The sequence below is a fragment of the Taudactylus pleione genome, unplaced genomic scaffold (genome assembly GCF_031769625.1).
Source record: "Taudactylus pleione unplaced genomic scaffold, aTauple2 ptg000608l, whole genome shotgun sequence".
In the NCBI taxonomy this organism is placed as follows: domain Eukaryota; kingdom Metazoa; phylum Chordata; class Amphibia; order Anura; family Myobatrachidae; genus Taudactylus; species Taudactylus pleione.
In genome coordinates, this window is record NW_028285010.1 from 3,440,269 (window position 1) to 3,463,780 (window position 23,512).

The 23,512-nt window shown below is 49.7% G+C and overlaps 1 protein-coding gene across 1 annotated transcript in view; it reads right to left on the minus strand.

The window, feature by feature from the left end:
* Positions 1-23,512, minus strand: part of SPATA17 (spermatogenesis associated 17) — a 308,936-nt gene that overhangs the window by 282,942 nt on the left and 2,482 nt on the right. The window contains exons 2-3 of the mRNA XM_088454023.1: positions 6,772-6,861; positions 647-728 (exon numbers count right to left, since the gene is read on the minus strand). Of these exons, the coding sequence (XP_088310149.1) occupies positions 647-728; positions 6,772-6,861 (172 nt within the window). The remainder of the gene's footprint in view (positions 1-646; positions 729-6,771; positions 6,862-23,512) is intronic.

Consider the following 23,512-nt stretch of genomic DNA (forward strand, 5'->3'; position numbering starts at 1 on the left):
ATTTTAGTAGGCGTTTTGGGGTGGTAACAGGGGGTTGGCTAGCCAGACGCGGGCGTGTGGTGGTCATGGCGCGTCAGCGTCTTTTGCAGCAATTGCACTGACGGCCATCTTCAGGTGGAGATTCTGCGCCTCTATAGGCCTGGTGCAATCTGTGATGGTGCGTTTTAATACAAACAGCGATGGATTAACGCAGCAGCCGGTGAGCGTCTCAGTCCATCGGCCGTGGCATTAGCATAAAGACGCAGTCACGGCTGCAGTTAGTGCGCACATCTGAATGAGGCCCTCTGTGGCGGTGCTGGCTGCGCTCAGGCGTCTGGCGTAGTGATCAGACGCGTCTGGCCGTCCTGTCACGACGGGGGTTTCGGTACAAAGCTGAAGTCGGTGAACAAGCAAACAAAGACTTTTTGAAACATCAAATGAGAAATGTAGATCCAAACGGAGATGAAGGATCCTCACGTCTGTCCCTCCGCACCGCCATGCCGCTGCCCATATGAGAAAGGGAACGCTGGTATATTTACATATATACATTTCAATAATCTAGGAGGATTTATCTATGCATCACAAACGTAATACGTATATACTGACCCCCCCCTCCATACGCAGTTATGTATAATACAGACCACCCGCAACAAGCCTGTGTCATTACCTGTACTTTGCGTCGGAAAGATTTCCTTGCTAGGTAACCGCGCCACCATTTCTGGACGACTGTCGTCATTCTGTGCAGATACCTAGGAGGACAGAGAGGTGTCAGATACCGGTGTCAGTGTTTAGGGATCAGCGTCATGTAATGAGACGCCCCGTGTCATTGGCTGCTACAGAAACGCTGAATTGGTTTGAAAACGGATCTAATTTGGGCCGATTGTGGGATCCACCTTCATTCTTGCCAATCAGTCGGTTCAACAGTTCTGTAACATAAATAGTGACCCCTGGATGTGTCGTCTCAGCCCAGTGTCGGCAGTTTTTAAAAGTCATTAAAATAAACTATGAGTGAGTATAAAATATTTGTTAGAAAATGTTCAAGTGACTGAAATAGTGTAATACCTATAAAGGTGCCCTGAGATGTCTGCTGGGGCGCGGGCTGATGCAGAGGGGGCCCGGGCTGACGCAGAGGGGGCGCGGGCTGACGCAGAGGGGGGCGCGGGCTGATGCAGAGGGGGGGCGCCGGCTGATGCAGAGGGGGGGCGCCGGCTGATGCAGAGGGGGGGCGCCGGCTGATGCAGAGGGGGGGCGCCGGCTGATGCAGAGGGGGGGCGCCGGCTGATGCAGGGGGGGCGCGGGCTGATGCAGGGGGGGCGCGGGCTGATGCAGAAGGGGCGCCGGCTGATGCAGAGGGGGGCGCCGGCTGATGCAGAGGGGGGCGCCGGCTGATGCAGAGGGGGGCGCCGGCTGATGCAGAGGGGGGCGCCGGCTGATGCAGAAGGGGCGCCGGCTGATGCAGAGGGGGGCGCCGGCTGATGCAGAAGGGGCGCCGGATGATGCAGGAGGGGGCGCCGGCTGATGCAGAGAGGGCGCAGGCTGTTATCCTAGCTTGAATTTTAAATCTAATCTGTAGTTTGTGAAACTGGGGGAGATGTATCCAGCGCTGTACAGAGGGGAGATGTACCCAGCACAGTACGGAGGGGAGATGTATCCAGCGCTGTACAGAGGGGAGATGTATCCAGCACTGTACAGAGGGGAGATGTATCCAGCGCTGTACAGAGGGGAGATGTATCCAGCGCTGTACAGAGGGGAGATGTATCCAGCGCTGTACAGAGGGGAGAAGTATCCAGCGCTGTACAGAGGGGAGATGTATCCAGCGCTGTACAGAGGGGAGATGTATCCAGCGCTGTACAGAGGGGAGAATGTGCCGATAGCAACCTATCAGCTTCTACCTATTATTGTATAGAATGTACTTGAGAAATGTTACTTTGTAGCTGATTGGTTGCTATAGGCAACTTCTCCAGTGCATGATATATCTCCCCCTTTATTATTATACTTTAGATCCGGTGTGACATCCACGTTCATGATATAAATCCAGACCGTGGGCCTGACAGCATATGGGATAGCGATTATGCATGCAGCCGAGCGATTGTTTAACATTGCGCATGCGTACAAGCCGGAACTGCGCGTGTGCAGCGATCTCATCACGATTACGGACGCACAAAGGAATCCATCTCAAAGTGAGTGACAGGCTGTCAGCGTTTGGGGGTGGTGACGGGGGAGTGGTTGGAGAAACGGAGGCGTGTCTGTCCGTATGACCGCCGTTTCATGGTCGTGCATAAATTAGTCACTGCAATTACATACGCAGCATGAGAGCTCTCTGCGTGCGATGAGACTTTTAGAGCCTGCGGCTGGTCAGACCTGATGTAACAGCGCGTGACGGGCCGATGTGCGTATACATCGGTACTACTGAGGCTGAACGGATGTGAGAGAGCAGCAGCGGGCGTCTTTATACCGGCTGAGCTTTGGCAGCAATACCATATTTTCGCAGCTGCGTTGTGTGCGATTTCACAACCGCAATGCCAATTGCGATCTGTACTGAATGAGGCCCTCTGTCGTTAAACAGTTTAAGATACTGTATCTGTTATACAACTTAATCCCAGACATAAAGAACTATGCTTTATTGCTTTATCTAGGTTTATGGTTTAACATTTTTTTTTATTTTGCTTTGAGTATAATAAATTTTACTGATAATCTGAATATAGTAATAAGTATAACACTGAGAGCACGATCACTATAAAAGCACAGCGCAGAGGCTCTATGGGAAATAGCGCGGCTACGAATGCATCTGTCTCAGGGAAGGCGAATGGTTCTGGTAACAGACAACAATGGCAGTTTGCTATTGGTTATATGTAGCACAGGCGGACGGTCAGGAAGGGGCGCACCTTGCATTGCGTCTCAGATGTGTGTTTGTGTTTCAAAAAGGGCCTTATTCTCCTGAATACAGAGCATTACAGGGAGTCATCTAGGAGAAATGATTACACACGCTGCCTGCTGTATATACATGATATCATTGCTGGTCAGCCATTATCTGTTATATAAATCTGTCATTAATGTACTCTTAGAGGAGGAGTAAAGAATAGACTAAAGCTGGGCACACACTGACAGATACATTGGACAATCAATTGATCGGAGAATGCATCTGTTGCCTGTCGGGCAGGGTGTACCCGCGATATGTCGGTGAACGTCAGCGTTCACCGACATATCGCATTTGCTGTGCTGCATAGCTGATGGACAGATATGTCTGCAGACCGCCCATAGACACACAGCGGCAGCCGCGAGGTGGGGGTCGGGACACACCCCTCGCCCGCCGGGACACGCCACCTGCTCACCGTGATCCGCGGGCAGGCACAACTGCTGGTTGTGTGTGTGTACGAACAACCCTCATCTGCAGATAGATCTGTATAGTGTGTACCCACCATGAGTGCACGTATTCTTGTAAGTCAAAGCAGAAATCCCCATCAGTTTTTTTATCTTTAAATAGCAAATTAGGTGCCTCTTATGTTTGTGGATCTGATGGGCATTTCCCTGTAAGTCATTAAATCCTTTTTGAATTCTCTCAGAGAGAAAATAAGCAGAACCGTAACTAGACTTTTTGGTGCCCTGTGCCAGAAACAGCATTGGCGCTCCCCTATTTTTCAAATGGGGACAAAACGCACCCGAAAAAAGGCCATGGCCTCACGGGGAAGGGGACGTGGAAAAGATGGAGAGGCCAGGAGAAGCTGGGGATAAAATAGGAGGAAGCTACAAGTGAGAATAATTATAGACAGAAAATTACAAAGGCTCTAACAGTGCCCCCTGCCCTGCGGGGCCCTGGGCAGTGGCACATGTCGCACCACCCTAGCTACGGTCCTGAAAATAAGTATGACTGCCAGTGACAGAGGTCAGTCTGCTACACAGGCCGACTTAGGGCCTGATTAAGAGGCACTCACTATTTGCGAGCGCTCGCTCTGATTCAGGGCGGATTTTTTTTACTTAAAAAATCCGCCTCCAGGCCGCTCGCATAGCTGTGGGTGACCACCCACAGCTTTAGCGAGCGGCCTGGCGATGGTCGCTATTATCACGACCATCGGGCTTGCGACGAGACCCTTGTGGTAGGGTCTCGATTCCCGCAAGCCCGATTGAATTTCCTGCTCTAATAGAGCAGGAAGTTCACTACTGACATCACGAATGATGTCAGTAGGGCCGCCCACAAACGGCAGATGTTCCTTCGGAAACGCCTCCGTTTGTCCAGCCACCCCACCTCCCTGCCTACAAAACGGGGCGAGCTGTCGATCAACATCGACAGCCGTCCCGTTTTGTAGCGAGCCCCGGAGCAAGTGAAGTTCTCACTCGCTCAGGGGTTCACGCATGCGCAGTGGCCGACCATCGACCAAATTGCGAGCGCTATGCGCTCGCGAGCGGGTCTGGATCAGGCCCTTAGTACCTTATGCTAATGCTAGCATCCATAAAACACTGCACTACCCACAGTCTTTCCGTCTGTAGCCGCCATCATTAACACCCGCCCTGTGCTGGGCGCATAAGATCCGTCACAAGCAGGCACACTATCTCTATCTGCACGCTCCAAAAGAGCATAGAAGTCGACCAATGTGCCCACAACACTCCCGAGTGACAGATCTGTTCTGCCCAGTGACGCCCATTACATGGAAAGAGAGGTCAGAAAACACACAATCGCTCCATGTGCACTTTCTACCTCTGTCCGTGTGTGTGTGCATGGTATGCAGATAGCGAGTGCTTTCTACGGTGCATGCGCAGTTTGCTGGTATCCACGAGATCCGTCGTACTCAGGGCCTGATTCAGAGCCAGACGCTATTTGCGCTCGCTCGTTCAGAAAAAGGGGCTGGCTATTTAAATTGTGCGGTCGCTCTTTGCGGTCTATTGACGCCTCTATGTCTGAGCGAGCGAACGAAACATGCGCTCGCTATTTTGTAAAGACGCCCCCTGGCCGCTCGCATCCTACGTCATCTCCGCTATTTATTTGATTAATTGAGTACATCGAAAGGCGTCTGAACTGCTCGCAGTGCTTGTGGTTGGATTTTCCTACCGCAATCATGCGAACAGTACAGGCTAAGAAACAACCAAGTGACGCGGTCGATGACGCTGCTTTGTTAATTATGCACACCCTTAAAACGCCCGTTTTGACCGTTTGGCACGCCTGCGTTCGGATCACCACTCCCCGTTTTCAAGCACCTTCCCCTGTTACCACCCACAAACGCCTCATCCTGTCACTCAAATTAGCAGGCACTCGCTATTTTGCGAGCGCTCGATTTCCGACCGCAATGACTGGTTGGCGCATGCGCATTACGACCCATATGCATGCGCAGATGTGCGAACATCGCTCGGAGCGAACGAGCGGCCGCTTACAAGCGGCTCTGAATCAGGCCCTCAGGCTCAATGATACTATACAAGTCACCACCGATGAATTATGGATCTAATGGACGTGAATAGATATCAAACCAATGTGCTGTTCTATGGGAGCCAGGAACACGTAACACCCTTACATATAGGTGTCATTGCATTAGTGTCCATTGAGACATAACCCGACACACTGTGTTTTGTTTCTAAGTTACAGGCTACTAGTTTTGATATTATAAATAAATCTGTGTTACTCAACTATGATAGATAAATAGACATGGGATATATAGATAGATAGATGTGGGATAGATACATAGATAGATCAATATTAGATAGATAGATAGCCATATGGAGGGTGGAGGGGCATAAGGCGCATGTAAGTACTGTGTGGGGCATTATGTGCCTACTTTGGGCACCAGGGCTACACCTTTGAAACCACATGGGCCCTTCCTGTTTCATCTGTACTTGGTTTGCACAGCAAATCACACACTCTGATTGCATATAAGGGGCACTTGGAAGGGTCTGATGGTACAAAAAGGGCATAGGGAGGAGTGTGATGGCATATAAAAAGTGCATGTGGAGGTGTCTGGTGACGCATAAGGAACATGGAGGGGTCTGATGGCAAATACTGGGTATGGGGAGTGTGATGGCATTTAAGTGGTATCTGGGGGGGTCTGATGGCAAATACTGGGTATGTGGAGGAGTGTGATGGCATATAAGTGGTATGTGGAGGGGTCTGATGGCAAATACTGGGTATTCGGAGGAGTGTGATGGCATATAAGTGGTATGTGGAGGGGTCTGATGGCAAATACTGGGTATGTGGAGGAGTGTCATGGCATATACGTGGTATGTGGAGGGGTCTGATGGCAAATACTGGGTATGTGGAGGAGTGTGATGGCATATATGTGGTATGTGGAGGGATCTGAGATTAGATTTGATCTAGCACACTGACAGCAAAGGTTTTGTACACATGCACTAGGGTATCAGGCTGTGAGCATGTGGGAGGAATCTGGCCCTGTCAGGCTCTGGAGGGAAGGCGGCCCAGCTGTTTGTGACACCCAATTTCTTAAAATATCTAGAGAGAGACCAAATAAAACATGGAACCTGAATGTGCAGTGGTTCTTTTATATAGAAGAGAGAATATAAATGTGTTCAGTTATAATCTTGTATAAATCTCCGGTGGAGCGCTGCAGAGAGCGGTATCTCTAGGTGCACTGAGGACCTCTTTAGTCCTAGTTATACTCCTGCCAAGCGGGCGTCACCTTTGTCTCCAGTCAGCCTGGCACCCTGCGCTCGCCACATCCTCTGTGATTAAAGTGTCTCCGCTTTCCGTGTGACATCACAGGATGTGCAGATGGCCGCCCCCTCTGCGCCGTCAGCTGCACTTTGTTACAAGTGTATCTCAGTGAGTAACTATCTAATTAGAGAAATCCCTACCTGAGATACGCTCGCACTCTGCATCCGCGGAACCAACTCTGGAGCACGACTGCCGCATTGTATTCCTCAATCCTGGTATCTTCTGCAGCTCTACAAATACCAGGAATTACATATCGTCAACAATGAACTATCAAACTTTGTAACTTTACTATTAATGTACATGTCGCATTAAGAGGCCGATTCACTTATCCGCAGTAAGCGGAGATTTTACCGCACTTCTCAGGCTATTTTCCTGCCATCTTGGCTATTCCATTACAAAATACTGTACAGGAATTATACAGCGCGTAACCTGTGTTAAGTGCTTAAAAAAGTCACCGAATAACAGTACAGAGGCTATTACTGGCCATAAGCAAAGCATTGCAGGTTCTTATAAGGTGACAAATTGATGATTTTTACCTTTTTTATTAACAGTGGAAAAATTATAGAAAATGGGTTTTTCACTAAATTAAAGCCAAAATATTTGCAGGTACAGAACAGGTCTGTAATGTGATTTATTATTATTAATTATTATTATTATTATTATTATTAAGCAAGTTTCAAAAATATTTGGAAACATCACTTGTAAGTCCCATCTTAAAGTTCAAAAACTCATTTCCCATCAAATTAATATCTCATGATACATACTGTACCCCACATAATTCAACCCTTATTTAAGCTTGTTATATAAAAACCACTGAAATATGACATAACATTATTGGCCAAATTATGCTATTTACATTACTCCAAGTGAATGAGTATAATTTGTTGAAGCGTTACAGAGGTCCCGACATTTGTACCTTCAAATAAAGATGTTTTCCCACTTTTCACCACCTCAGGGGCTGTGAACTATCCCATAGCAGTAAGTCTCATTGATACCCACATTCATATAACTGAAAGCAAAATCTAGCTCCTGCGGGTTTTTGTCCAGTGTTAAGCAATTTTTCGGCCCACTTGCAGCTAATTGAATCAGCCACTAAGGGGCATATTCAATGGGGGCGAGAATAGCAAAAATCCTGCACCTGCCAGCTTTTTCCTGCACCTGCCAGCTTTTTCCTGCACCTGCCAGCTTATTCCTGCACCTGCCAGCTTTTTCCTGCACTTGCCTGCTTTTTCCTGCACCTGCCAGCTTTTTCCTGCACTTGCGAGCTTTGTGCTGCACCTGCCAGCTTTTTCCTGCACTTGCCAGCTTTTTCCTGCACCTGCCAGCTTTTTCCTGCACCTGCCAGCTTATTCCTGCACCTGCCAGCTTTTTCCTGCACCTGCAAGCTTTTTGATGCACCTGCCAGCTTTTTCCTGCACTTGCCAGCTTTTTCCTGCACCTGCCAGCTTTTTCCTGCACCTGCCAGCTTTTTCCTGCACTTGCCAGCTTTTTCCTGCACCTGCCAGCTTTTTGCTGCACCTGCCAGCTTTTTCCTGCACTTGCGAGCTTTGTGCTGCACCTGCCAGCTTTTTCCTGCACCTGCGAGCTTTTTGATGCACCTGCCAGCTTTTTCCTGCATCTGCCAGCTTTTTCCTGCACTTGCGAGCTTTGTGCTGCACCTGCCAGCTTTTTCCTGCACCTGCGAGCTTTTTGATGCACCTGCCAGCTTTTTCCTGCATCTGCCAGCTTTTTCCTGCACTTGCCAGCTTTTTCCTACTCAATTACGTGCAGGGTTTCTCTATTTTGAGCGCCGGGGAGGTTTTTTTTTTTTTTTTATAGCACCTCCAGAGCAAGTCTGATTTATCCTAAAATCGTTAATTTTAGAAAACATCTGCATGACTTGCTCTGGAAACCCGGCGGCAGCTTTCCCCCTCCCCCCCCTTCCAAAGAGCTGTCTTCTGCATCCAGCGTCGGGACCTGGTGTCCTGCAGCAGCGGTCAGTGTGTGTGAGTGAGTGTGTGTGTGTTACCCCCAGTGTGTGCGTGTGACCCCCGTTGTGAGTATGTCCCCCCGTAATGGGCGATGGGAGAACTACATCTCACAGCAGCCCTTGATCCTCCCAGCAGCCCCCGGAGCCTCACAGCAGCCCCTCCCCAGTGAAAAGATGGAGGGGAGGCCACCGGAGCCGCAGAGAATACCGGAGACCCCTGGGCAAGTAAGTGTGAGTTTTTGTATTTTTTTTTACGCACCGCTGGGTTTTCAGAGCTGAAAACCCTGCAACCACTTTTTTTTTTATTGGATACCGCGGGTATCGGGAGCGCGCATACCCTTGGTAACCCAAAATTGGGTGCAAGGTTATTTACTTCGCTAAACCTCGCACCCAATTGAATATGCACCATACTCTGAACAAACAGGATTTTCCCTTTTCAAGTACACAGATGTTTAATCAAAAAAAGTAAATCAACTATTTAACTTAATACATAGAGCAGTAAGTGTATTACTGAGCGCAATCAGATACATAAAATGACTTCAGTGCTTCTATGCAACTGGGAATATTTCACTTAGCTTTTGCCACTGAATAACACAACGCCACTCATCCCGTAACACAACGCCACTCATCCCGTAACACATCGCCGCTCATCCCGTAACACATCGCCGCTCATACCGTAACACAACGCCACTCATCCCGCAGCACGACACTCATCCCGTAACACAACTCCACTCTTCCCGTAACACATCGCCGCTCATCCCGTAACACAACGCCACTCATCCCGTAACACATCGCCACTCATCCCGTAACACATTGCCACTCATCCCGTAACACATCGCCACTCATCCCGTAACACAACGCCACTCATCCCGTAACACAACGCCACTCATCCCGTAACACAACGCCACTCATCCCGTAACACGACGCTCATTCCTTAACACAACGCCACTCATCCCGTAACACAACGCCACTCATCCCGTAACACAACGCCACTCATCCCGTAACACATCGCCACACATCCCGTAACACATCGCCACTCATCCCGTAACACATCGCCACTCATCCCGCAGCACAACGCCACTCATCCCGCAGCACAACGCCACTCATCCCGCAGCACAACGCCACTCATCCCGCAGCACAACGCCACTCTTCCCGTAACACATCACCACTCTTCCCGTAACACATCGCCACTCATCCCGTAACACAACGCCACTCGTCTTGTAACATATCACCACTCATCCCGTAACACATTTCCACTCATCCAGCAGCACGACACTCATCCCGTAACACATCGCCGCTCATCCCGTAACACATCGCCGCTCATCCCGTAACACAACGCCGCTCATCCCGTAACACATCGCCGCGCATCCCGTAACACAACACCACTCATGCCGTAACACATCGCCACTCATCCCGTAACACATCGCCACTCATCCCGTAACACATCCCCACTCATCCCGTAACACAACGCCGCTCAACCCGTAACACAACGCCGCTCATCCCGTAACACAACGCCGCTCATCCCGTAACACAACGCCACTCATCCCGTAACACATCGCCACTCATCCCGTAACACATCGCCACTCATCCCGTAACACATCGCCACTCATCCCGTAACACAACGCCACTCATCCCGTAACACAACGCCACTCATCCCGTAACACGCCACTCATCCCGCAGCATGACACTCATGCAGTAACACAATTCCACTCTTCACGTAACACGTCACCCATCACGTAACACAACTACATGCAGCCAGAAACACAAAGACACTAATGGCGTAACACAGCGCCACTCATCCTGTATTCTTATTGCCCATGCAATGCCCATGTTAGAGCGCCAGCCACTGACATGAAGGAGTGGCTAATGTTGGGTACACACTGGCCAACATATTGGCCATTCAATTGAATGGCCAATAAATCATGTTTGCGTCGGCCACTGTGTACAGACGATATGTCTGTGAACTACGTCGTTCACAGCCATAGTGCGTTGGCTGTGCATCGTGCTGTGTGTACGTGCGGTCAGACGACCTCCCGTACATTTGCTGCAGAGGCCTGTAGGAAGGGGGGTGCAACGTGACCCCCGGCCTGATGGCAGCTATGGTTGGTCAGTGTGTATGGACAACCATCCTCTGCAGGCATATATTTCAGGTGTGTACCCAGCTTAAGACATGGAATCCTCAACACTCACTGGAGACATAATTAATGCTATTCAGGCCGTTCTCTAGGTTATAAATAAGCTCTGTATTGAATACATGGCATGTAGGCCGTCACACAGAGCACCAGCGTAGCCATGAATGAGAAGTAGCCAGCATCGAAATACCAGCATTTTAAGACCCTGAGGGGACGTGGCCAAGTCACCTGGAGGCGAGTCTGTATATTGGATTGGGTAGGTCTGTGCCCCCTGAGGGCATGCTGCTTTTTCTGCCCATGCTGCAATCACCTCTTGCATATCACACGCACCAATCCACTGCTGCTCTCTCATACGGACTAGGGGTGAATGGGACATACTGCCCAGCTGCAGGCACATCAGGACAATCCAGTCCAAATTGTGATAGTGGGACAGAGCGGGGGGGCGGATGCAGTGACTGCTCTCCTTGGCTGATGTGCTGCTGCACTGCTATATAGCGCCCACCAGTAGTGGGTAGCAGAGCAGTGTTACAGTTTAAGGGGTCGACCTATTCACCCCCCACCAGTATCCGCCACTGAACAGAGCCCTCACACCAGGACTGTCCCAGCATTATTGGGACAGTGAGAGGTATTCAGTAGCTCTGAATATGTGATGCTGCTGGTTGTTGCTCTCAGTGAAGATTCCATACATCAGTAAGAATAACACTAGCGGTAATATAAAGTGTGGCGCCTGATTACTTATACACTGCACTTACAGCTACCATAATAACTAATCTTAGGGCACATTAAGCTGGCAATTCCCTCACTTCCCACCTTCCTTCCTCCTAATGTTACTTTTGGAGAAATGTTATAGTATAAACTACGTGTCACTAAAAATAATGTATGTTAGTTATATTTATGAGGACGACAACAAAACACAGAAACAGCCAGAAACGCAGTTTGGCAGCTTTTACACATGTCAGAGGTAGATACCGTCACGTGTCAGAGGTGCGTACCGTCACGTGTCAGAGGTGGGTACCGTCACGTGTCAGAGGTGGGTACCGTCACGTGTCAGAGGTGGGTACCGTCACGTGTCAGAGGTGGGTACCGTCACGTGTCAGAGGTGGGTACTGTCACATGTCAGAGGTGGGTACTGACACATGTCAGAGGTGGGTACTGTCACATGTCAGAGGTAGATACTGTCACATGTCAGAGGTAGGTACTGTCACATATCAGAGGTGGATCCGGTCACATGTCAGAGGTGGATCCGGTCACATGTCAGAGGTGGATCCTGTCACATGTCAGAGGTGGATACTGTCATATGTCAGAGGTGGATACCGCACATGTCAGAGGTGGATACCGCACATGTCAGAGGTAGATACTGTCACATGTCAGAGGTGGATACTGTCACATGTCAGAGGTAGATACTGTCACATGTCAGAGGTGGATCCTGTCACATGTCAGAGGTAGATACTGTCACATGTCAGAGGTGGATACTGTCACGTCAGAGGTAGATACTGTCACATGTCAGAGGTGGGTACTGTCACATGTCAGAAGTAGGTACTGTCACATGTCAGAGGTAGATACTGTCACGTCAATATAGCTCAGCAAATCAGATATAAAATCGAAAAAATTTGGAAAAATATTTTACGTTCGGAACCAAAAAAGTGACATTTGTGCCATCTGGTATAGGAGGTCTGCTCACTAGTGACAATGTGACCAGTACCTATGGTCTTAGAGGGGAACAGCGGGTCACTGATTGTTCTGGGGCACCAAAATGCTCGATTAGTAATAAACAGGGCCGTTTAGAGATCAATGAGCCCAGGGTATTTGGGTGGGTATGGAAAAATCTGAGAGGCATGACCACACCCCCTAAAAAAACCTGTTTTTAAAACCGTTTAATTCTGTGATATCATCTGTCCCAGGCATAAATCAGCCTGATCTACCAGGGTCCCTCATTTCATCTATTCAGGTCACCCATTATCTCTCTTTTTTTTTTGCCAGACCCTCTGACCCTATTGTAGGTAGGTTTGTGAGAGGCTCTTCGGTTGCTATTTTGAGTCATAAATTAAGGAGAGGTGATGTCCTATTTTAAATAAAACACCCAAATCGATCAATTGATGTATGTGACAAAAACACTGGAAAGGTTGTCAAGGGTAGAGATATATATGCCCCGTTTTTTATAGTTTCTGTCTAGTAGACAGAAGATGATTAGCAGCCTTGATTGCCAGACCACCTGTGAGAGGCTGATAAAGGGTGTGTCCATCTTTATAGTCAGTCTCTCACTGCCTGGGGAACAGGTCAGAGGCCTGTTGAGAGACACTGTGATTACTAACTGTAAGTGCTGTGCTAAAGACTTCTATTTTGTGAGAGGGATGTTAGGTCCTTTCACTCAGAGAGGGATTCATTTTGTATAGTTAGAGCTGGACAGGCCAGGATTCACTTTTGGGTTTTGTTTAATTTTGTGCTGCTAATAAAACTAGTAGCGGTTATATGTACATACTTCCTAACTTTTTCAAATCCTGACACGGGACTCTGATGTAAGCAAAAGGAATCATGACCTCGTGCTCTCAAGGACACACCCCCTGGTGCATGACGTTTTTGGGGACGTCACACGCGTTTCTCGTCATGCGGGGGGATTGCCCAGCATTCTGGGAACTGCTGGGCACCACCCAGCCAGTCCTGGCACAGAGTGGATGACGCTGTATGTGTGTGTCATCCATTCACTGTGTCAGGCTGAGATTTGTGAGTGGAATCGGACTAGAGAACTTGATATAACTCCTCTTCACTCACGATGACACTATGAGTAAGTAGTAGAGCTGGGATGCGGAGCAGTAACAGCCATTACAGGATTGATGGGATGCAGAGAAGAACCAGCTATTACAGGACCGCTGGGATGAGCCGTACCAGCTATTGTAGAACTGCTGGGATGAGCCGTACCATCTATTGCAAGAACGCTGGGATGAGCCGTACCAGCCATTGTAGGAACGCTGGGATGAGCTGTGCCATCTTTTGTAGGAACGCTGGGATGAGCCATACCAGCCATTGTAGGAACGCTGGGATAAGCTGTGCCATCTTTTGTAGGAACGCTGGGATGAGCCGTACCAGCCATTGTAGGAACACTGGGATGAGCCGTGCCATCTATTGTAGGAACGCTGGGATGAGCCGTACCAGCCATTGTAGGAATGCTGGGATGAGCCATACCATCCATTGTAGGAATGCTGGGATGAGCCGTACCAGCCATTGTAGGAACGCTGGGATGAGCCGTACCAGCCATTGTAGGAACGCTAGGATGAGCCGTACCATCTATTGTAGGAACGCTGGGATGAGCCGTACCATCTATTGTAGGAACGCTGGGATGAGCCGTACCATCTATTGTAGGAACGCTGGGATGAGCCGTACCATCTATTGTAGGAACGCTGGGATGAGCCGTACCATCTATTGTAGGAATGCTGGGATGAGCCGTACCATCTATTGTAGGAATGCTGGGATGAGCTGTACCATCTATTGTAGGAATGCTGGGATGAGCCGTACCATCTATTGTAGGAACACTGGGATGGTTACTGCACTGAAGTTGCTGAGCAGAACTCTTGCTATGAAGACTTCCAGGAGAGACCACAACAGGTCTGTGGACAACAAATGCAATTAGTGAGTGCTTAGGAAGCTACCTTTATACCTCTGGCTGTTCAGGGATTGTATTGTGGAGTCAGGTGATGGCAGATTGGGATTCCACTGGCTGTGAGCTAGTCACCTGATTGTAAACAACATGGCTGCGCCCATCTCTGATTTTGGAGGGAACTCAGGCTTGAAGCACACACTGTGGATATGCAGAAATAATGGTAAGCACTAAAGGACTGGGAATAATACATCCACATGATCTCTGCAGTTCAGGTCCAGCATAACAGCTGGATTTCCAAACTCTGCTTGTAATCAGGAGTCTGCAGCTCCAGACCTTCCAACATGATCCGTCCCATCAGGTACAAAATGCTCTGCTCCTGGCCTTCCCACCTGATTTATGATTGCAGCCACCTGTGTTGAAACTCCCTTCTCATCAATTAACTAATTTAACACAGGTGACTGTTTCCAGCCGATTCAAGCCTGCAGTATTCTCAACCTCGCTGCCTCCAGCCTGCGTACCTGCCGCGCCCGAGTTCACCTGTCTGCCGCGTTGTTTCTGTCACACCTCAGCACTCAAGGCCCCTCTGTCCTGTTCCTGTTGCACCTTGGCCCTCAAGGCCGGACCTTGGCCCATAAGGCCGCATTGTGTTGTTCCAGTCGCACCTCGGTCCTCAAGGCCGCTCCGTCTTGTTCCAGTCAAACCTCGGCCATAAAGGCTGCTCCATCCTGTTTCTGCCGCATCGTGTTGTTCCAGTCGCACCTCTGCCCTCAAGGCCGCTCCATATTGTTACTGTCACATCACGGCCCTCAAGGCCTCTCCATCCTGTTCCTGTCACACCTCGGCTCTCAATGCCGCATCATGTTGTTCCAGTCGCACCTCGGCCCTCAAAGCTGCTCCGTCTTGTTCCCATCACACCCCGGCCCTTAAGGCCGCTCCGTCTTGTTCCTGTCACACCTCCGTCCTCAAAGCTGCATTGTGTTAATTCAGCCGCACCTCGGTCTTCAAGGCCACATCATGTGGTTCCAGTTGCACTTCAGCCCTCAAGGCTACTCTGTCTTATTCCTGTCACACTTTGGCCTGCAAGACCACACCATGAACTTAGGAACTGATTCAGACCTGCTCGCTAACAAGCGATCGCTCGTTGCTGGCGATGTTTGAAAATGTGCGCATGCATATAGTTCGCAGTGCGCGTGCACAAACTAGTACGAGCGATCGGGATGTGCTCGCTCGCCCTGCAAGGACAGCCCAGTGGAATGAGTGACAAGAGAGGCCGTTTGTGGGTGGTAAAAGGAGCAGGGCAGTAGTAACGGGGGAGTGGAGTTGCGGATGCAGGCGTGTCTGAGTTTTTCCACGCCGTTTCAGAGGCGTGCATAATTAATAGGCAGCGTCATAGGCACGTCACCTGGTTGAATAATACACTGAACTGCTCACAGTCCTTGTGGTAGGGTACAGTCAACCGCAAAGCGCTGCGGTCAGATCCGATGGATCCCGATGTACGATGGTTGTATATACTTCCTGGAGATGACGTACGCTAGTGGGCGGCTAAAGACAGGCTGGAGGGCGTCTGAAATCACAAAGTGATCGCTCGCCAAGACATAGTGGGCGTGCTTATACCTTGCCGTGCGAGCGCCTGCCATGACGTCACTTAGCTGAATTTCCATACGCTGATGAGCGAGCGGCCGCATCTGTCACTTCAATCAGTGGTCCTGCCATAATATTGTGCATTGCCTGTCAAGTCCTTGTCTGCATCTTGCCTGTCTATTCCTTGTTTTTATCTTGTCTGTTCAGTCATTGTCTGTAAATCCTGCAGTTTCACAGTCCTGGTCACTCCTGCCCTGCAGCTTGTATTCATTGTTAAGCCACTCCTTGTCTGCCGACCTAGCTGCACCATAGTCCTAAAACGTACCGGAGACCATATTCATCTGCCTCTGCTAGTGTACCGTGTCTTTACATCTGTCCTAGTACCATTCATATGTAGCCACACTCCAGGTAGTTCCAGTTGTAGAAGGACTGCCACTCATCAGTTTAGCCTTGTTGCCAGTTATCAGTTTTACACAACCATGCAAGAACCGTGACATGATGAAAAATCACATGAGTTTGGTGAGGTTAAAGCTTGTGATTCACATACCGGAGCAGAAGTAGAGACAACTTGAGGAGCTTCTGAATGGAGAGATGATATCTCTGGAACTGACAGGCTGAAGTCCCTAACTGGGACAGACAGAAGCCCCGTCCTGAGGCAGGTCGCTTGAAGCCCCCATTTGGATTGAGGCACTTGCATCACTTGCAGAGACAATGGACTCTGGATGTTTTGACAGAAAATCTAAATCAGAATCCCTTCTTGAGGTAACAGACTCAGGGCCCGATTCAGAGCCGGACGCTATTTGCGCTCGCTCGTTGAGAAAAAGGGGCCGGCTATTTAAATTGAGCACTCGCTCTTTGCGGTCTGTTGACGCCTCTATGTCTCAGCGAGCGAACGAAACATGCGCTCGCTATTTTGTAAAGACGCCCCAGGGCCGCTCGCATCATACGTCATCTCCGCTATTTATTAGATTAATCGAGTACATCGAAAGGCGTCTGAACTGCTCGCAGTGCTTGTGGTTGGATTTTCCTACCGCAATCATGCGAACAGTTCAGGCTAAGAGACAACCAAGTGACGTGGCTGATGACGCTGCTTAGTTAATTATGCACACCCTTAAAACACTCGTTTTGACCGTTTGGCACGCTTGCGTTCGGATCTCCACTCCCCGTTTTCAAGCACCTTCCCCTGTTACCACCCACAAACGCCTCATCCTGTCACTCAAATTAGCAGGCACTCGCTATTTTGCGAGCGCACAATTTCCGACTGCAATGACTGGTTGGCGCATGCGCATTACGACCCATACGCATGCGCAGATGTGTGAACATCGCTCAGAGAGAACGAGCGGCTGCTTACGAGCGGCTCTGAATCAGGCCCTGAAGTCCTTTACTTGGACAAGCAGATGGAATTGGTTTGATTTTGGAGATGCTTAAATCGGCTTGAACCGAAGAAGACAAGACGGATTGGAATCGGATTTACTTGAACCGGCTGGAACCGGAGGAGACAAAACCAGACATGTGGATGGAAACGGATGGAGTCCGGAAGAACTTGAATCGGCTAGAACCGAAGGAGATGATGGCCCTTCTTGGGCCTGAACCATGCTGGTACTCAACACGGTAGTGCTCTCAGGATGTGGCTGACGAGAGTCCATGACTGCCTTCATGGCACTATGAATCCCACCTGGGATCTTGGCACTGTGGAAATTCTCTGCGGCTGAGGCTCTGGAGACCTCCTCTGGGGCTGAGGCTCTGGAAACCCCCTCTACGGCTGAGGTTCTGGAGACCTCCTCTGCGGCTAAGGTTCTGGAGACCCCCTTTGCGGCTGAAGCTCCGGAAACTCAGACACCCGTCGTGGGGTGGGCAGATTCGATTTTTCTCATGGAGCTAAAACATCGAATAATCCACCTGGGGTTAGAATTCCAGATACCTCTTCCGAGGCTGGCAAAACAGTTGCCCCTCCTAGGGCTATAAAATCAGATGCCATTGCTGGGGCTGGGACATTGGATGCTTCTCCAGAGGCTGGCATATCAAATGCCTCTCCTGAGGAAATCCCTCTTGGTGTCAGAACATCGGAAACCCCTCCTGGGGTCAGGACATTGGAAACCCATGCTGGGGTCAGGACATCGGAAACCCCTCCTGGGGTCAGGACATCGGAAACCCCTCTTGAGGCCGGCAAATTAGATGCTTCTCTCGACCTGAAAGATTTAAATATTCTTGTCTGGTTCCCAAAATTGAAATACGGTCTTCTTGTCACAGTGCCCCAATCATGAATTGAAGTATCTTTCTGGGCACCCTTCTATTGAACGGCAGACTTTGCAAAGGGCTAAGGAAACTGAAACTGCAGCTGGCACACCAGATGGCTTGGAAACATGAATACTATGACATTGAGACTTATGGCCATTTCTTGGCTTGTGAAGAGAATAGTCTTTAATGAAGTGGTCTGAACTCCCACAGTAGAGGCAAAGGTGAAACTCCTTGCGACGCTGACGTTCAACTTCTGAGAGCTTGGGCCGTGGGTAGCTCTGATGTTTACCTTCACTCTGCAGTGAAGAAGCCGCCTTAGGTTTTAATAAAGTCTGTAGCAGGAATTCCTTTGGTCACAGAAATTGAGGAGGGGTCTCCATAGTGCTGGTGGCATTACAGCAGTAGAGAGCTGAGCAGTCTGAAAGTAATGGAGAGAGGAAGGACCCCACTCAGGAGGAGCTGAGACCACTGAACTGCCTGATTCACTGAAGGAGTCGAAGGTGGTTCAGATGAGTTAGGAGCTTGTAGGCCTGAGACATAAATTTGGAGGCTATATCAACGTACAGAAAGAAAATGTAGACCTTGGACCAGGTGATGCTGCGTGGCCCCTAATCCTTCCATCCGAGCAGCAATAAGTTGCTGCAAGTTGGAGTTCATTCCAGTGTTTCCTGCTGAATCCATTTGGCCAGTGCTCACTGTCAGGCTGGAATTTGTGAGTGGACTCGGACTAGGAGTTACCACGGGAGGGGGACTAGAGAGGCTGGGTTGAAAACAAGAAGGCTTGAAATAACTCCTCTTCATTCAGGATGACACTATGGATAAGTAGTAGAGCTGGGATGTGGAGCAGTACCAGCTATTACAGGATTGCTGGGATGTGGAGCAGTACCAGCTATTACAGGATTGCTGGGATGTGGAGCAGTACCAGCTAGTACAGGATTGCTGGGATGTGGAGCAGTACCAGCTAGTACAGGATTGCTGGGATGCGGAGCAGTACCAGCCAGTACAGGATTGCTGGGATGCGGAGCAGTACCGGCTATTACAGGATTGCTGGGATGCGGAGCAGTACCGGCTATTACAGGATTGCTGGGATGCGGAGCAGTACCAGCCAGTACAGGATTGCTGGGATGCGGAGCAGTACCAGCCAGTACAGGATTGCTGGGATGCGGAGCAGTACCAGCCAGTACAGGATTGCTGGGATGCGGAGCAGTTCCGGCCAGTACAGGATTGCTGGGATGCGGAGCAGTACAACGCACGTCACACACTGTGCTGCCTAGTGTGCACCTTCATGTTATCAATCACATAAGAATAGGTTTATTTAGTTTGGTTATAATGTATTTATTGTATTTCTATAATTGTCGTCAATAAAAAACGAGCACTGAGGGCAGATTGGAGGTGAGAGACAGGGAGGACAAATATGTCACAATAGCTTTCATTACATTAAATAAGGAGGACTGTGCTATACTGATGGTCAATAGGAAATAAAATAGGATCATTTCAAGAGAGAATGAATTCTAGGAGAACTGTCTTCTATTTATTCAATATTTTGTACTGATAGCGTTGGACAGCTCTATGCCAGGTCTGGCCCCACCCAATATACTTACCCTGTGCTGGTGGAGCAGGGTTTTGCCCCTTCTCCGTCAATGTGATGGGAACCATGCCCCTGCTCCAACTGTACATGACGAAGACGGGACAGGTCATATCGCTTATTATGTAAAGTAATATTACAGTATATACAGACACAAAATAGAAGTTAGCAGGAGGAAGGTACAAAAATACGAGCATATAACATATTAGTTCCAGGCAAATGCTTTAAAAAACCAGGACCCAGAGCTTAGGAACAATTGTAATCTATGTGCCCTCCAAAACGGTTGAGGTGGGCAGCAATTAAAAATTATTGAAATAGAATGTAAGGGAGACTCCCTGACAGGGCCGCCATCAGGAGGGGACTGGTTCCGGGCCCGGACACTGGCAGAACGAGAGGGTGCCCGTGCCTGCTTCTACCACCGATGCACAGCCCACACGGGAAGCAATCGGAAGCCGACTGCCTATATACCGGCAGCCGGCTTCCCGACTGTCTTATCCCGGCAAGGATGAAATGCCGGGCGTCTGGATGTAGACGCCCGCATTTCCCCGACGCCGTGAGACCGGCACCTGGCATCAAGATCGTAGTGATGCCGGGCACTGGGGGGGGAGGGTTAGGTTTAGGGCTCCCGGGGGGGACTTAGGGTTAGGCACCCCCCCGGGAGGGTTAGGATTAGGCTAGGGGGAGGGAGGGTTAGGCACCCCCCCGGGGGGACTTAGGGTTAGGCAGCGGGGAAGGGGGTGGTTAGGGTTAGGCACTTAGAGGGGGGATTAGGGTTAGGGTTAGGCACCCCTAAGGAGGGTTAGGTTAGGTTAGTGGATACTTACCTATCCACGATCGGGATTTCCAGCGCTGTCGGGCTTCCGCTGACTGCTCCTGTCGGGCTGATGCTGACGGGAATCGAACCGCCGGCCATGCGGCCGACGGTATATCATACCCATTCCGCCCACACTACCCCCCTTCCCATGGACCCATTACCCTCTTCAGTCTCTGAATGTAATGGGGGTGGAGCCAAGTGCAGGAAGGCCCCAACCCTATACACCCGCAAATCGAGCCATTGCGGAGGGGGCTAATGATGCGAGATACCTGCCCAGGGCCGGTGCTAAACTTCTAGGCAAAACTTCTGCATGCGCACAACCCCTTTTACTAAAATTACTTTTCACAGGTGGAGTGGCAGATAAGTTTTGTGTTAAAAAAAAATAAAAAAATAAATATTATATATAAATAAAAAACACACAAAAGTTATCGGCCGCTCCATCTGTACAAAATCATTTTCACCTGAGGGGCTAAATGAGTACGAAGAGGGGGGCGCAGGCAGAAGTATGTATATATACACACACACAGTGTATGTATGTATATATATATATATATATATATATATATTAGCAAGGTCGGGGAACTGGTACTATCTCGTGGGGTAGATGGCACTGGGCAGCAGCTGAGAAATCACACAAAGTCCACTGGTCTGGTGCAACTGGTCTCCGCCAGTTTTATTAGGCATACAAACAAAATAAACAGAAATAAACACCTTGCCGTCTGGCACTAGCTATGCAGAAGTAGTCCTAGCTCAGTAATAACTCTTTTCCACCAAAAACCGGGTCCGACCTGGGTTTTCAGATATGGTTCCAACTAGGGATGTGCAGGCTCGGATAGGTTCGAGTTTGCACGTTGAGTTCGTATTTTTCCCTCCAAAAAAACGGAACTCACAAAGAGGCAAAACGTCATCTTACATGGACGAACATCATTATTCCTGGTCAAAAGTCCAGGAATGATGATGTTCGTCCATGCAAGATGACGTTTTGCCTCTTTCTGAGTTCAGTTTTTTTGGAGGGAAAAATCCGAACCCAACGTGCAAACTCGAACCTATCCGAGCCTGCACATCCCTAGTTCCAACCCAGGTCAGAAACCATTTACACAGCACCATCGATCTGGGTTATTCTCAGGTCAGCCCCGTTCACTGAACCTGGGTCTGCCCTGCTAAACATGTGAGGTCATAAAAAGTGGGAGGTGACGGCTCCACAACCACCAATCAGCTCATTTTAGGCATGACCCAGGTCGGATAACCCGGGTTGCGTTGTTTATACTGCATCATTACCCAGGTCCATCCTGGGTCCGACCCTGGTAGCTACCTGGGTTGGATTGCCGGGTCACTTTACCCGGGTTATTTTTCAGGGACCCTTTTACACTGAGCTGCGACCCGGGTAGACCCAGCAATAACCTGGGTTGTAGCTCTGGTGTAAAAGGGGTATAATAAACAAAGTATTAGAAGGGTTTTTCAAGGTTTAATTTACCTGCTTCCATCAACCTGATTCTCACACATAGACATGAAAGACTGTCCTTTCCCCAGGCAGGGTCTCCATGTAATGATCAGCCTCACAGCACTAACAACAGCCACACAGAGACACGAAAGACTGTCCTTTCCCCAGGCAGGGTCTCCATGTAATGATCAGCCTCACAGCACTAACAACAGCCACACAGAGACACGAAAGACTGTCCTTTCCCCAGGCAGGGTCTCCATGTAATGATCAGCCTCACAGCACTAACAACAGCCACACAGAGATATGAAAGACTGTCCTTTCCCCAGGCAGGGTCTCCATGTAATGATCAGCCTCACAGCACTAACAACAGCCACACAGAGACACGAAAGACTGTCCTTTCCCCAGGCAGGGTCTCCATGTAATGATCAGCCTCACAGCACTAACAACAGCCACACAGAGATATGAAAGACTGTCCTTTCCCCAGGCAGGGTCTCCATGTAATGATCAGCCTCACAGCACTAACAACAGCCACACAGAGACACGAAAGACTGTCCTTTCCCCAGGCAGGGTCTCCATGTAATGATCAGCCTCACAGCACTAACAACAGCCACACAGAGATATGAAAGACTGTCCTTTCCCCAGGCAGGGTCTCCATGTAATGATCAGCCTCACAACACTAACAACAGCCACACAGCTGAAAACCCTAATTAGGTTCCTGTGAAGCTAATAACCCAAAAAACTCCTGAAGGTGGCCATACATCTGTAACGGATCGTCGCGATGCAGAGATGCGATCGGAAACTTACGTTCGCTCACCATCGATGTTCTGCGATCTGTTGCCGGATCGCAGACATTTGCCATGTTAAATGTCGACGATTTCACAATCAGCAGATGGGTGGGGTCCATAACACAAATAACTAGAACTTTTTGGGCCCCATAGCAACATTTTTAAGGCCCCCCCCATAACTTAGGTCATACACAATGCCCACAGTAGTAGTTCCCCTAAAACACTATAGTGCACCCAGTAGTAAAGCCCCTGTAGTGCCCCCATATGATGCCCCCAGTAGTAAGGCCCCTGTAGTGCCCCCACTAGTAAGGCCCTTGTAGTGCCCCCACTAGTAAGGCCCTTGTAGTGCCCCCACTAGTAAGGCCCCTGTAGTGCCCCCAATAGTAAGGCCCCAGTAGTGGCCCCAGTAGTAAGGCCCCTGTAGTGCCCCCAGTAGTGCTCCCAGTAGTGGCCCCAGTAGTAAGGCCCTGTAGTGCCCACACAAAAAAAAACCCCAATACTTACCTTAAACCCCGCTTCAGTGCCTGCTGCCGTCCGTCCCCGGCGATCCAGAAGCCGGGGGGGAGAGAAGGAGCCGGGCGCCCGCTAGTAACACAATCTCAGCCGTCACCCGGCAAATGGGGGTGCAATCGGAGGGCCGGGCAGACTCATAAGCGTCCTCTGGTGGTCGGCACCCCTAAGAAGCTGCCTAAGCTTGCCTAGTGGAAGCGCTGGCCCTGTACCAGCCCCCATTAGCAACCA